This window comes from Hemicordylus capensis, chromosome 3 (assembly GCF_027244095.1).
Source record: "Hemicordylus capensis ecotype Gifberg chromosome 3, rHemCap1.1.pri, whole genome shotgun sequence".
In the NCBI taxonomy this organism is placed as follows: Eukaryota; Metazoa; Chordata; class Lepidosauria; order Squamata; family Cordylidae; genus Hemicordylus; species Hemicordylus capensis.
In genome coordinates this window covers 263092348-263108379 of record NC_069659.1, presented here as the reverse complement: position 1 = coordinate 263108379, position 16032 = coordinate 263092348, and the positions used below count along the sequence as shown (strand labels likewise).

General features: G+C 44.2%; 1 protein-coding gene across 5 annotated transcripts in view; it reads left to right on the top strand.

The window, feature by feature from the left end:
* Positions 1-16032, top strand: part of LOC128349939 (disintegrin and metalloproteinase domain-containing protein 9-like) — a 58359-nt gene that overhangs the window by 28129 nt on the left and 14198 nt on the right. For all 5 annotated transcript variants that reach the window (XR_008319079.1, XM_053307280.1, XM_053307278.1 and 2 more), the window contains 7 exons: positions 1480-1564; positions 3879-4000; positions 4520-4691; positions 11689-11778; positions 14326-14521; positions 14651-14756; positions 15713-15887. Coding sequence is in view for 4 of the 5 variants with exons in the window: in XM_053307280.1 (XP_053163255.1) it covers positions 1480-1564; positions 3879-4000; positions 4520-4691; positions 11689-11778; positions 14326-14521; positions 14651-14756; positions 15713-15887 (946 nt within the window). In the remaining variant the exon portion in view is untranslated. The remainder of the gene's footprint in view (positions 1-1479; positions 1565-3878; positions 4001-4519; positions 4692-11688; positions 11779-14325; positions 14522-14650; positions 14757-15712; positions 15888-16032) is intronic.

The window sequence follows — 16032 nt, the reverse complement described above, 5'->3', positions numbered from 1 at the left end:
TATAATTATTAGGCCTATGCACACTTGAAAATGTCAGACCCTGTCTGAATCCAACCTGATCCAGTTCTGAAAATTGCCCTCTTCTGGACATGTCAGATATTGGGTTAAAGTTGGATTTCCATTGGAAATCTGACTTAAAATCAGATTTCCCCCAATTGAAGTCAATTAGGAAATTGAAAAAAATTCACTAAGAATCACCAGTTCTTAGAGCCGTGAAACTTGCCATACCGCCCAGACCCTTTGGATGAGGTGGTTTATAAATAATAAAATAAGTAAGTTAGTAAATAAATAAATAAAACAATACATGTAGGGAAGGCGGTCAGAGCCCCTTGTAATTAATCTTAAGATAATTCATCAATCCCCCAATTTTTGGTGAATTTTTGTAATAAAGGACTATAAATGGTGAAATCTGGCTTGTTTCAAGCCAGAGCTTTTTTTTTTTTTTAAAAAAAGTCAGGTTGTAGTTTTTTTAACTGATTTTGCACATTTTCAATGAAATCTGTTATTTCCAATCTAACTTTGTGCAGGCCTTATTATTATTACTATGATTACTATTGTTATTACTATTACTAATACTACTAATACGACTAATACTACTACTAATACTACTTTTTAATTACAGGAACTGAGGGATGTTTAAAGATAGGTTTTTGGTTTATGGGATAATCCCAGGAAGAGAGGGATAGAGCTGAAAGAATTGGCTGATGGCGATGCTACATTGAAAAGGATGCAGAGGGTAGCTGTGCTTACTATGAAACCTACAGGCATTTTTTAAAAAAATATAATGAATATCTGAAGGATATGGGTTGGTTACATTGTAGTATGCTTGTTCAAAGATTGTAGATCGGAACTTGGATATTGGTTTGTGTCAATAACTACCCCATTTTGGTTTCTTAACTGAAGTAGTTAATTTATTCAGATTTATGAGCTCCAGGAGACAACAGCCCAAACAGCAGGAGGTGTCTGTGATTGGGGATCCGGCCATAGCTCAGTGATACCCTGCTTTGCATACAGAAAGTCCCAGTTGCAATCCCTGGCAGCATCTCCAGTTAGGGCTGGGAAAGACTCCTGTCTGAAACTTTGGAGAGCTGCTGCCAGTCAGTGTAGGCAATACTGAGCTAGATGGCACAATGGACTCACTTGGTGTAAGGCAGCTTCCTGTGTTCTGCTTCTGCTATTACCTAGCCACAATAATTCAAACCCAGAGCTTTTGTGTTTTAGCAGAAAGTAAATAGGTTTTAGCAAACTTATGCTCAGGTTTATTTCTACAATCATGAAGACTCAGTCCTTTTTTACATGAAATCTGAAATGCTTGTAGGTTCTGCTCTGCTGACTTTTATTAAATGGCATAGCTACTATTGAGGTCAATTAGGAAATTGAAAAGAGTTCACTAAGAACCACCAGTTGGCCCTAGAGCCTCTTGACAGTAATTAAGAGCAGAATCCTGGATTCAGAATACATTACACATGTGTATTTCAGAGGGAGAAATCCGTACGGTGGAACAGTTGGAATGGCTTTTGTTGGGACAGTCTGTAATCCAGGTACTGGAGGATCAATCAGCACTGTAAGTACGCTACATGCTCAGTTGTGAACATAACCATTTATTAAGTAGAAAATTTTTTATACCTGTGCTGTTAAGTTCAGCCAGTCAATTGGAAACTTGCCCTGAAAGTTTCTTATTATAGACCTCACCACCAATCACTTCTTGAGTACCTGTTGTTCTAGCTCTACAAATATAGACTTGTCTTAAGGTCTCTTAGCAAAGACACATATCCACCGTAATACCTTTGACCCAGTTCTTGAGTTTGACAGCACTTTACTCAGTGTATTTCAGGGAGGATGGAAAAATGTCTGCTTTGCTGACTGAAACATTTGGCCTTACAATAACAAATGGCCTGTTCTTATGAAGAATAGAGTCATAGTAAGCAGACCCTTCAGTTTCTGTGTAGCTGCTTATCCTACCTGTGTGTTGTGTGGAAATAAATAGATTTTCAGATTCTGCGCTATAATACCTCAAATTCTATACCAAAGAAGCCAAATTATTTCATTTGAATGAATCATACAGATTAAATAGATCTGTGTACTTGCTGTCTTGCTGAGCTCTCAGTCTGGTTTCTGAGATTTTACATGGTATGCCTACCCATTTTCAACAGTATTCCACAAGTAAAAGAGGTAAAATAGAAATTAAATTTTTTAAAAAAAGAAAACTGAGGTTCTTGAAATGCTGAATTCTGTATTAGGTGCCAAATTCCATGCTTGCTGATAAACTGTCATTAGGTTCAGTGTCAGTAACGTGCAGCCCTGACTGTAGGGTAGTTCATGACATTAATCAAAGTTGTGGAATCTGACTTTGGTTGCTTATGATATGTTTTATAATTATTGTTTACTGCAATGTTCTTCTTACATTGTTTTCTTTGAAATATTTATTGTTAGAAGGGGTAGCATAAAGGGTCATAACTGTATGGCACTGAATAGAGTAATAAAAGCAGCAGGACTGGCTAGCCTGGGCAAAAATGATTCTCCCTGCCCTGACATGGGTTAATTGTATTCCTTAATTCAAGGGAGGGTTTATTGCTTTTGCTCCTCAAGCATTCTTCCAATTGTAACATCTTCTCCTTATTTTATTTAAGAAAATGGAAAGAAGAGAAGGGCTCCATTCACTTTTAGGGATTACTCTAATAGAAAATGGGTAGCAATCAGGGAAAGATGTTGGGGGAGCACAATTGCCCCCACAAAAGACTGTGGATGTTCTCATGACCAAATGGGGGTGGGCTGGAGGGAAGTAAGGATTCTACCTTCCTACTCCCAGATGACTGGAGCCTCATTTTGGCTCTGCGGCTCGCACACCCACATGAATGCCACAGCAGCATTCTCCATAGTTGAAATCGGGAACTGGGACCTCCAGCTATCATTACATTGCATGAGCAGCAGAGAGGCAGACTTAAGTACTTCAGTAGCTTCACCTTGCCCATCCCCACTATCCTCGGAACTCTCTGGTAAACATGGCCACCAGCTCCCAGGAGCTCAAAAACCCGGTGTGATTGCCCAGACAACCAAGTTCTGAGGTATGACAGTGGACATTTCTATCCTACTTCAGTTTAGACCTGGGTTTAAAAGTTGGGCTACCCACTTAGGCAGGAACTGGGTTTGAGGGATTCCCATGGCTCCAGATGAGTCTCTCTGTATGCTGGTTTACACTCTCTACCCAGAAATGGCTGGCTGTGAGATCAAGCTCATTACATTGTTCCAAAATTCTGGGCTGGAGGTGAGGATTGAGTTCTGTCTAGGGTATTTTTCTGATTAGTCAGGGATTCTCAATGTTGGGTCCCCAGATGTTATTGAAATTCCACTCACATAATCTCCAGCCCCAGTGGCCTTTGTTTGGGGATTATGGGAGCTGAAGTCCAATAACATCTGGGGACCCAACGTTGAGAATCCCTGGTCTGGAGTACCTGGAATTCTGTTACAATGAGTATAAATAAGAAGACAGGTCCCTTAGCAGTTTGCAATCTAAATGTTGAAAAGGAGGAGAGAACCATGATATTTTACTATTGTTTTTATTATTTTTACTTTTATAGACCACCTTTCACTTTCAGCCTAAAGGCAGTGTATAGGATAAAATATAAAGACATATTGTAATAAAATTGTCATGACAACTGTACCTCCAGTTAACTGCAACTATTTGTTGTTGACATCAACTATACCCCTTGGTTTGTTTGCACAGCAAAATGTTTGTTATGTTTATAGTTTATTATATTTGTATTATTGTTGTAATAAGCTGTAAACACAGGATACAGTTTACTGTGCAAATAAGGTACAGTTGTTCCAAAGGTTTTATCATTTTTATATCATGCTAACCATGCTCATCTCTTTGCCAGTTTAATCACAACGGTGCAATCAATCAAGCTACTATCGTTGCACATGAGCTGGGACATAATCTGGGTATGAATCATGATGATGGAAGGTGCCCAACATCCTATATTATGTCTAGTACAGATAAGTAAGAGCTCTTTATTCTATTGATTTTTATTTATAGAATAGGACATGCTAATTCTGTTCATGCTCTGTCCTACCAGAGAATCTAAGATTAAACATTACCGTTCAGCACTAGTGTAGTTTGGCAACTTGTGACACGATCATGGGATCCAGTTTCTGAACTGGTGCTGATACAGAATGCTCATTGACATTAGCTTCTATAAAACAATAGTCCCTCCAAAGTGTGCTGTAATTACCAGGTATCACTTTATTTTGAAAACTGATGAATGACATAAAGACGAATGCTACAGGAGAAGTAATTTTTGCCAATCTCCCCTTCCCTCTGCAGCCCACTGTGCCTCCTGAAAAATATACCCCTGAGGTCACACATCCCTCAGGGACAAATTTTCAGGAGGTATGATAATCTATTTCCTTAAACTGGAAAGTGACTGATCTTTTCAAGGCCATTGTTTTGTGAGGCTTGCCGTGAACATTCTACGAAATATCAGTAAAAACCAAACAAAAGCAATCTTGTGCTTTCTAGTGGGTCCAGGAAGTTCAGCAGCTGCAGTTTTGATGATTTTGAGCGTCTCGTCTTGGGAGGTCGTGGAACCTGTCTTAGAAATGCTCCCAAGCCAAGTGATGTTTACACGGAACCTGTCTGTGGCAATAATATTGTGGATAAGAACGAAGAATGTGATTGTGGCAAACCAAATGTAGGTCATTTTAAAAAGTTATATAGATGTATTTATTCTATTCATTTATTTAACATATGTATATACCACCCACTACCAGAACATCTAGGCTTTTACAACATGTAGTGTTCAGTGAATTAATGCCCCCTTGTTGTGTCTGCCCTGGCTCAGTTTACTGCAGGAATTTAGTGAATTTTTCAGCCCATTGTTTTTCCAGGCTGAGTAGAAGAGTCAGATGGGGGGGAAAGAGAGCCCATAGCTCTGCTCACTTTCACGTGTGGCGATTTGTGCTGCTCTGTTCATAATATTCATAATTCATAATATTGCTTACACTGTGGGGTTGCATGTACCCCAGAGCCTTCTTTGTTGTTTTACTCATTCTCTGCTGCTCTGGGTCCAAGGGCATCTCACGTGTGGTTTACCTTGACCCGTGTGACTCCACCAGGACTATAATAATTAGCTTAGATTTTAAGTTTGGGAGGAGCAAGCCCCTCCACAGTTCTTTTTAGTCTTGCGAAGGCTCCAGGCCGTTTCTCAGCGCTCCGGTGCTTTTTTCTACTTTCTTTTTCCGTTCCTTTGTCTCTCACCTCTCTCTTCCATTTTGTTCCTCCAAAATTTTGGAAAGAACCCCAGAGTACTCCTTTGACGAGTACTGAGAGAACCTGAAATTGCCGACTGGCCTGTTACCTCCCTCCTGCCCGTGACACCACCATTGCACCCGTGTTCACTGGCACGTCCCTTTTTTGGCCCAGAAGCCCCAGAACCATGTGGACACTGCCTGTCAGCTGTGAGGCGGCACCCCATAGCATGAAACACCACAACCATCAGGTGGAGAAGCATCCCGAGTAGTGCCTCTGCAACCGCTCTCAGCACTCTGACGCTTTTTACCTTCGTTTTTCTCTGTTTCTCCCTCTCAGTCTATCTCCTCCTGCCTGCTTCCTTGCTCCTACCTCTGCCTCCGTTACTGCCTTTAATTTAATGGTAAGACCCCGCAGAGTGCTCCATATATGAGTGCTGAAGGGGTGCTGGTAAGCCGCCCTGCCAGCCCACTCTAAGCCACCCGCGACACCGCCGCAGAGCCCGTCTTTTTCCCTGGCCGGAGGCCTCTGGAGCACATGGACGCTGCCGGTCAGCTGTCTGGCGGCATCCGGGAGCAGCAAGGGCCACAGACCTCTATCGGAGAGGGCAGGGAAGCAGACCGAGCAGTGCCTCCACTCTCCCTGGAACCCTCTTACTGGCTAACAGCAAAAGAGTGCCCACCACCCCCGTTCGCCCATCGTGGCCACCCTGGGTGTGCTGAAGGCCGGGCGGACTCCCTGCTGCCGGCGATGGCATCCTCAGGCTTAAGGCCCCTAAGAAGGCCACTGCAAACAAGATGGGGGCGAATGATGAGAACGTGCTGGGGGATGCTGCCTTGACAAGACAACAAGCAGCACCCTGCACTGTGGTGATCAGGAGCTCGGCTCCGCGGCGCCTGATGAGCTGGTGAGTTTGGCCCATGCTGGGCCTTACAATTATCTGAAACCCCATCCTGGGGACCCTCAGGGTCATCTAGTCTGACCCAGAATGTACTTGCAACCCAATCCTTAATGGATGTTCCTGGGGACATGCCACCTACCTGGGGTGTGTGGATTGAGAAATTATTGGCAAACCTGTTAAAAGATATGCTGCCTTAATATCTTTAAATAAATTAATAAATTAAATTAAAAAGGGATGGATTAGGCAGGCTGCACCCTCCCCTTCTTGTGCATCTCCCTCTTCTCTGAGACCCCAGCCCCTAAGAAGGCTGAGAAAAAGAAGCATGTTAATAGGTCCAAAAAGACCCGATCCAGAGTCAGACAGAGGGAACTCGGCGTTCATCCCTCTGATATATCGCAACATGGGTCCCCAAGACCTAGGGTCACGCCTCAGTGGTATGGGGAACCTAGCCACTGAACCCTCACAGGAAGCCCCCACAACGGGCCTCTCTTGGCCCCACTTCACTACATGGGGACCCCACTCACCAACTCAACCATTGGGGCAAGAGGAACTTAAGTTTTCTCCAGGCGGTGGACTCAGCTCCACTCAGGGCCTAAACCATACACACCTTGGACCTTATTTCTCCCATCTCTCAGGAGATCCAACCAGCGGGAAGAAGTGCACGGGTTCAGCAATTCAGCATAGACCTTCCACTCCCTAAACAATTTGTGGAAGTGGTCATATCTGAATGGTCTCTGGCCACACCCTTTAAGAGGGCCACCGCTCTGGCTAATAAACTTACTCCTTCCAGCAAGAAGGGAGCCCCTACAGAGGCACCAGTGGTAAAATTAAGTTCTGGTTCAGTACTGACTTGGGATGGGGACTTGGCCCTTAAGGACCCCACAGACAAATGCATAGAAGGGGCTCTAAAATGAACCCACAAATCAACAGCCTTATCCATGAGCGCCTCAGCATCAGCCTCTATGGTGGCACGGGCCTCCCTGTCTGGATGGACGATTTAATTCAAGATCCCTCCTAAGATCCGGTCACATTTTGCCAAAACCCTGTTAAAACTACACAAGGCGCAAGCATTCATTTCAGTCACTGCCCTGGACGGGCTGTGTTACATCGGACCTATGGGTACTCTCCACCCTAAAAGGAGGGCTACTCCATAGAGTTGACTACCGCCTCACAGACCTTTACCCACTCCCTCATCCCGCTGAAAATGAAAGCATCAGGGCCTACAGGAGGCGATTCATCACCTCCTGACAATAGGGGCCATGGAACTGGTCCCGAGCCTCCAAAGTGAGGCTCAGGACCTTACTCCATAATCTTCACCGTACCAAAGACGGACGGCTCACTACGGGCGGTACTGGACCTAAAACAGCTAAACCGCTTCATGCGCAAGCTCACCTTTAACATGGAATCGCTAAGATCCATCACAGAAGCCCTACACCATAGACCTCCTCATGTCCACAGACCTCAAGGAGGCCTGCTTACATGTAACCATCCACCAGGATAGTCGCCATCTCCTCCGCTTTCTTTACGTGGGAGTCCACTACCAATATGAAGTGCTCCCCTTCAGCCTGTCTTTGGATCCGCGCATCTTCACCAAGGTCCTGGCCCCTGTGATTCCACATCTCAGTCTACGGGGCATACGGATCTTCGGGTATCTGGAGGATCTCCTTATCCAGTCAAAGTCACATCGGTTGGCCCAGAAAGACCTGCAGACCACCATTCACACACTCAAGTATCACGGCTTCCTCATCAACGAAGCAAGGAGCCAGCTGCGCCCGAGTCACCAGATCGTTTACCTCAGGGTGCCAATAGACACTCATCAAGACCACAGGACCACAAATGCACACTGGAGATGGAGGTGCACAAGGTACTTGGCTCATGTCTCTCCTCTTTCATGGACCTGTCCAGACTTCTGGGCCTAATGGTAGCAAGTCTACAGTCCGTCTCCTGGAGGCGCTTCCACCTGACATCCCTCCAGTGGTCCCTGCTACCCTTTCATTCGGACATCGCGGTGAAAGCCGACAGATGCGTCTCCCTGCCACAAGAGGTTCTCCACTCTCTACACTGGTGGACCACCACCCTACAATTGTCGGTCGGGAAGGAATTCTCGGATCCACCCAGGATCATCGTAACCACAGATGCCAGCAAGAAGGGTTGGGGAGCGCAGTGCCAACACCAGTCCGTCCAGGGCAAGTGGATGACACTAGAGCATCAGCACAGTATGAACTGGCTGGAGCTCAGAGCCATTCGACTAGCCCTCCGCGAGTTCGAAACCATGATTCTTTACCACCATGTACTGATCCGTACAGACAATACCACAGCAAAGGCTCAAGGGGGAAGCGGATCCAGGTCCCTGCAAGCAGATACAGTGCTGCTTTTCCACTGAGCGGAACTCCACGTGGCGTCCTTGATGGCACATCATGTAGAGGGCTACCTGAACACAGTAGCAGACTGGCTGAGCCACTCAGAACTCCTCCCACGGGAATGGCGCCTGCAATTGGAGGTTTTCCTCCACATCACAGAACACTTTGGCCCACCAACGGTGGATCTGTTTGCAACTCCAGCAAACACATTACTCCCTCGCTTCTTCATGAGGTTCCCCTGCCAACAGGTGGAAGGGGTGGACGCCCTATCATTGCCATGGCCAAGGGGTCTGCTGTATGCATTCCCTCCCACCCCCCTACTGGCCCGTGTGTTGCGCAGGGTCGGGGCTTCTATGAGCACAGCTCATCCTGGTAGCCCTGTATTGGCCACAAAGACCATGGTTAGCCAAAATCAGCAACCAGGACGTGGAACCACTTCTCCCACTTCCACTTACCCCATATCTCCTGCAGCAAGGACTGGTCTGGCACCCAGATCCAGGCTGGTTAAGTCTAGCCGCCTGGAAATTGACCATGCTAGCTCCACTAAAAGCTTGGTATATCCACCTGGTATATCCTTTTAGTGGCCATCCACTAAGTGGCCATCCACTTGGTATATCCTTTTAGTGGCCATCCACTAAAAGGATATACCAAGATACATGGAGAGCCTTCCTGTGATGGTCAAGCCACCATGGGGTCCCCAAGGGGTCCGCCTCCATGATTCACCTGATACAGTTCCTGCAAGACGGTCTGGACAAAGGGCTCTCTGCTAATACCTTAAAACGCCAAGCTGCCTCATTAGTGGATCTAATCTTGGGAACCCCTAAGGGCACCAGATGTTGCCAGGCACATCTACAACGCTTCCTGAAAGGTGCTACCCTCCTGTCTCCTCTGGTGGGCCATTGCTTTCTTACCTGGAAACGACATACTGTCCTCAAGGCTCTCCAGGGTCTTCACTTCTAGCCATTGTCATCAATTCCTCTCCGTATCCTCCTTCAAATTGGCATTCCTGGTAGCCATTACCTCAGCACGCAGAGTGTCTGAGCTCAAGGCCCTGTCTATATAGAAAAACCTCTGTATATTTTGGAGGATTCTGTGAAACCTATCCCAGACCCCTTCTTTGGCCAAAGTTGCTTCCCCCTTCCACATATCTCAGGAGGTCATTCCACCCTCCTTTTGCCCAAAGCCGGTTCACCCGGTCGACAAGGCCCGATGTCCGCAGGTGCCTCAAAGCCTACATAAAGTGGAAAAAGCACATTAGAACCTCTGAGCCCCTTTTCATGTCATTCCTGCTCCGATTTATGGGACAGCCAGTCACACCCGCCACAACAGCTAAGTGGTGTAAGGCATGTATAACTCTGGCTTATGAATCAGAAAACCTCAGGGCACCCACCAAAGTGTTTTGCCTACTCTACTAGGGCGACAGCCACTTCAGCGGCCTTACTACTAACGCACCCGTCCAGGTCATTTGCAGACCAGCAACCTGAAGGGAGCCCTCTACATTACTAGGCACTATAAACTAGATATTTTCGCATCTGCCCAGGCAGCGTTCGGGAGGAGGGTCCTCCGGCACATACTCCCTGCACAGTAGTCACTGACACCCTCCCTGGTTGGACTTAGGGCTGTGGTATGAGATGCCCTTGGACCCAGAGCAGCCGAGAACAGAGCATTGGTTACTCACCGTGAAGGCTGCTTCTTGCTGCGAGGTCCAGGGGCGTCTCGACCCATCCTTCTTACCAGTGCCTGCTGTATGGGGACTGGAATAGTTTCTTCTGTGCCACATATATATAGAGAGAGAGAGTTGTAGCTTAGTTATTTGTTTGTGTTTTTTTGACTTGTTATTGTACCTAGCTTTTACCAGGTTCCTGTTTTTTGACATTGATGTACCTTTTGCCTCTGGTACTAAAAGAACTGAGGAGGGGCTTGCTCCTCCGGAACTTAAAATCTAAGCTAATTATCATAGTCCTGCCTTGGAGTCACATGGTAACCCACACGTGAGATGCTCTTGGATCCCTTCACGGTCAGTAACCAATGCTCCGTTCCCATAAAAAAATGATTGGTAAATTAGCTTTTTTTTCCCTCTTTCTTTCTTTCTTTCTTTCTTTCTTTCTTTTTTTCTTTCTTTCTTTGGCACTTTGTACAATGTTTAACATAGGCCCCAGGTTTTAAAAGTTTATGGATGGCGGATACCTATTACCTCAAAACCAGATTGATACAGTATGCTTGGAATACTATTTTTCCCTCCCAATTGTTTGTTTGACAACATAGAAAAAGCAATTTGTTTATTTAATAGACTTCAAGAATATAAAGAATATAGAAAAAAGTACCGTAATTTTTGGCAGAAACGCCGCATTGGTATAAATGCTTAACTAAAGAAAAAAGGCTTTTTTTAAAAAAGAAGCAGAAGAAGCAGAAACAACTCATCATTGTAAACACCTCAGCTAAGTGGAACATCATGAGTGTTGAGTGATATCAGTATAGGGCATTAAATTATTGTGGCAGGGGATGGTGGGAGTTGTAGTTCAAAAACAGCTGGAGTGCCAAGGTTCCCCACCCCTGGTATAGGGACTCCAATCCTTATGTATAGTTTCTAATAGTAACCTCGGGGATTACTATGAATGTGGCGCCGCAGGCGTTGAAAATTAACTTTTAAACACGTATGTGCAGCGGCATTTCTGCAAAAAATTACAGTATGTTGTGTGCTCAGCTTTTGTACCCCTTTCCTACAAGAAAAGAAAGGAACAGGTTTTGGTCTAAGCATCTGTAGATAAAAAGAGTGATTACAGTAAAGAGTTTCTTTGACTCCAGCACCAGAAGTGCAGAGTGCTAAATGTTGAATTTAAATTGAAGTCCTCTTTTTCTTTTTCTTTTCTTTTCCTCTTCCTTTTCCTTTCCTTTTCTTTCCCTCTCATGCAGTACAGTAGGGGTTCGGAATACCTCAATATTCATGTTTGTATAAACTGCAATTTTAAATAATATTACAACAGAGTGACCAATGAAATCCCACAGGTCACTTAACCTCGCTGAGACTGACCTGGAACTCAGAGTTTCAGAACACTGAAAATGTTTTATGAGTTTTTTGCTTCTCCAATGGGATACGATCCACCTTGGTTCTTTCCAAAGATTAAGTTGCTTTTGACAGTTTGGCTCTGAATTCCCAACTAAAGTAATTTTCTCACTAGGAATGTACCAACCCTTGTTGTGATGCTGCCACCTGCAAATTAAAATCTGGATCAGAATGTGCTGAAGGAATGTGCTGTAAAAACTGCCAGGTAGGCTAGAATTGCCCTTTTTGTATTTTTAATGTGTGTTTCACTTAAATGAATTCAACTTTAAACTGACGTCTCCGTGGTTTTCTCTTTCTTCCTTTTCTTTCTTTCTTTGCCAAGCAAAATCACTCTATAATTGTAATAACTGCTGGCAAGAACTACATCCTCAGGAATGCAAAAAATAATACAAATATGGCTGAAAAGGCATTGTACTTGAACCAAATATAGCATTGCTAGCATGGATTATCACCTTTCTGCAAAATAAATTTGCAATTTTATGCGGGCTATATATAATACCTGGACCTGTACATGCTTAAAATTACCTATGTTATACAAAATATGGATTACATGGGGATCTGAAACTCGCTTACCTTCACTTTAAATAGTAGAATAAACCACTCAGAGCTAAACTACACATTACATTAAATATTTAGTTTGGCTCTGCCTTCTTCTTCTTCCCTCTCTTCTTCTTTAGTTAATTAGCACCTGGGGCGAAGGCTGATTAAAATCAGGACTACGAAGAGGGTGCTTAACACTCTCCATGTGCTAGAGTGCTGATAAAAACCACACCCTGAAGCTGCTGTTAGCCCCAAGAACCTGATACCAATGGTAACAATGGAAGCTTGGGGTTAACAGTAGCTTCAAGGGGCAATAGTAGTTTCAAGCAAGCTATTTTTATCAGGACTGTGATGTGGTGGGAGAAGGTTAAATACTTCTTTCCACTCCTCCGAGTCTCTCTCCCCATGATTGCTTTGTAACTAAAAAAAAACCAAAAATGTGCAGTCCTAAGCTACACATTTAATAGAACATGGCATTTGTCCCTAGTTTCTTATTTCATATTCAGTGAATTGTGGTAATATCCTGTGTTGAGGATACTATTCCATATAATGATGTAAGTCATACCAAAACTTATTGGAAGTCTTCAGCCAAGCCAAATGCATGCACACACACACGCGCACACACACACACACACACAAAAACCCTCTGTGCACATTCCTGTGGTACGCCAAACCTTTGTTAAACAATTTACTGCTGGGATCAGTCTTAGAAAATATGCAGAAGAAAGTCATAACCCTAGAACACTTGCAGATCATTGGTACACACAACACATTTCTGGAATGTGGGTGGAGTTTATAATCCTAGTCTCTTCCTCAGTGAGCCCCCTTCTACTCTGTTTTGGAAACAGAAATTTCCCAGGGAGCTGCCCACCTTCCTTCCTTCACACGGGCTCTGCTACAAGTCCTCTTTTTCTCCTTCTTGCTAAATAGCTCTGTGCAGAGGGAGAGCAGGAGGAGGAAGAGAGATTGATTGAGATTGGGCGGTAGGGGAGAGAGAGAAGTATAATGCTCAGAGTTATCAGTTCTACCATAGGAGAGGTCCCTTCTGCTTTTAAGGGAGATCTGTTTATTCGTTTATTTAAATATGTACCTATTTAAAATGTCTGTGCCCTGCTTTATAGCTCTTAAAGCGGTTTACAAAGATTCTCACCATATAATCAGTCAGGAGCAGAGTGTCTACATGGTTGCAGGCTCATTCATGCTGTCTTGTCCTTGATCTTCCCTGGGGTTGCGCTTTGGCATGGCCTACGAGGCAGCAGCTCTTACTGATGACCACTTGAGCATGTACGCTCACTCAGTCTGTGATAGAGGCAGGTCTGGTACTATTACTACCACCATTACTACCAGCACTACTACCACCGTTGTTGGCCCTGGGCAGTTCTACTGAGATGTAGAAGCAAGAACCATTCTGTAGGGATGTGCAAACATGACATCAATTTGATGGTCAGATATCGGTTTGTTCAGTTTGATGATCAGATATCGAACCAAACACACACACACCCCATGCCGTTCAGCGGGGTTCGCAAGTTAATTTTTAAAAAACTTTAAATAATTAAATTCTACTTACTGCCACCCTCTCCGGGGGCTTAGTTTCGGTTGTGGGAACGGGGAGGAGAGAGGTCTCAGGCCATACAGAGGCCCGTTGGGCATGCATGGTGGCCTCCAAAACAGCCACCCCAACAGAGGCAGGCCCAGAATGGGCCGAAGACTGCCTGAACTGGGTGATTTGTACATAAATGGAGGCTGGCGGGGGTTGGGGAGAGGAAACTTCTGAAGAGCCCCCCCCCCAGCTGCATCTAAGCCCCTGGAGTGGGGTGGCAGTAAGTAGAATTTAATTATTTAAAGTTTTTAAAAAGAGACTTAAACTCACTAATCCCCCCAAACCGGGGGAGTGTTTGGGGGTGCCAAAACCTCAGTTCAGACTCGAACCGGGCAACCTGGTTTTGTGCACACCCCTACCATTTTGTTCCAACAGTTGGAGAAACAGTGCCTCCTGCTGGTTTTCCTTCAGTATAACTATTAAAAACACAGGCCTCTTTATTGAAGTTTGGCACCATGAACTGTCTCTTCCTCTCCATCTGTTTCACCATGTCTGCTAACCACTGCTGCGTTCAAGAGCATCTTTTCTCCTCTTACTCCCATGTCACTTAATGTATTAATGTCACAATATTTTCCTGCTTCTAACAGAAGCCTTACTATATTCTGTTTCTAGTTCAAAGTAGCAGGAGTGGAATGCAGGGCAAAAATGAATGCCTGTGATCTCCCTGAATATTGCAATGGAACTTATCCCTACTGCCCAGAAGATGTGTATATCATAGATGGCTACCCATGTAACAATATGAAAGAATACTGCTACAGTGGAGTTTGTCAAAGTTATGATTCTCAGTGCGAAATCCTCTTTGGGAAAGGTAGGTTTTAAATGGTTTATGGGCCATGTAACACTACTGATATTAAGCTGGTAGAACTGCCACGCAGAAAGTGCTTCAGTGGAGAGAACTGATTACTTTTCACACACACAATCTTTGTTGTTTTCCTAGGAGCTAAAAAAGGGCCAAATATTTGTTTTGAAGCGGCAAATAGTAAAGGAGACAGATTTGGCAACTGTGGAATGTCAGGAGGACACTTTGTTAAATGTACCCAAGCGTAAGTAATCAGGAAGTATACTGTTAAGACTACAATTGTGCTTAAAGGGACTAGATTTATTTTATCAGGCCTGTTGGTCTTTTTTTTTTTAAGCTTCTCTCTTAACTTTGAGAAAGTTATTCTAATAATTGTAATTTTGACCAATATGGACGCCATCAACTAGGGTTGCCAACAGTCCCACACTGGGGACATTAACAGAAATGTTAACATTAACTGCCATCAGTGATAGGTTCTCAGCATTATCCAGGTATTAGGATCATGAAAACTATGCAAGTGATGACTACTAGATAGTGCCATGTGTGAAACCTATTTTTACTGGCTAATCCCACTTCACTTTCTAGAAAACAAAATTACATCACACCCAGTTTGATTAACCATGATTATATAATTAAACAGAGGAGAAGAAATCTGTGTTGTAACTCACACCATAGTTTAAGTTGAAAGTGGTAAACACACATGCAGCACTCAGGCTCTCAATTACTCCCATATACTCCCTGCCTCGTGTCCCTTATATGGGCAGTGGAGTGTTGGCAACCCTACCATCAACCTGAATTAAAAAGCTTTATTTGAGCACTCTGAGGGGCTGAGGATGAATGGTTGATGGAGGACTCCTCCCATTCCCAGATGGAATGCTTTAGCAGTGGAAAGCTAATAGACCTTCACTGTAGTGTAGTTGACTTTATGCAAGGCCTTATAGCAGTCTGAAGCTATGTTAAATGTTTCTCTCTAAATGCTTCATTTTCCCTATAATGGGTTTTCAAGTGGTACAAATCACCATAAGCCATGTTATATAGGTAGACAGTTCATGCAAACATGTGCCTGACTGCTTATTCAAAATTGGAACAAACAACCCAGCTAGGGTTGCATCTGTTTTAGAATATAGGCAGCGTTTTGTTATCCTAATGTATCCAACTCCCCGCTGCCCTGCATTTACATTTTCCTCATTTTTTTTGCAGCAATAGTCAGTGTGGCAAGCTTCACTGCACATCCTTCAGTTCTGAGAATCTTCCTCACCAGTATTACATCCAAACTCAAAATGATATTCAGTGTGTGACTACTGACTTTGACCTAGGATCAGATATCCCTGATCCAGCTCTGGTTCAAAAAGGGTCTGCTTGTGAAGCAGGGAAGGTAAGAAAATCTTCTGTACTTGACTGCTCAGTAGCCACAGAGCAAGGACTGAATCCTGGTTTTGCGCAATGTTCCATAGCTTTGGGCGTACATGAGAGGAGGAAGGATTCTATTTACAGTCCTGGTTTAGAACAAGCCGTGATCT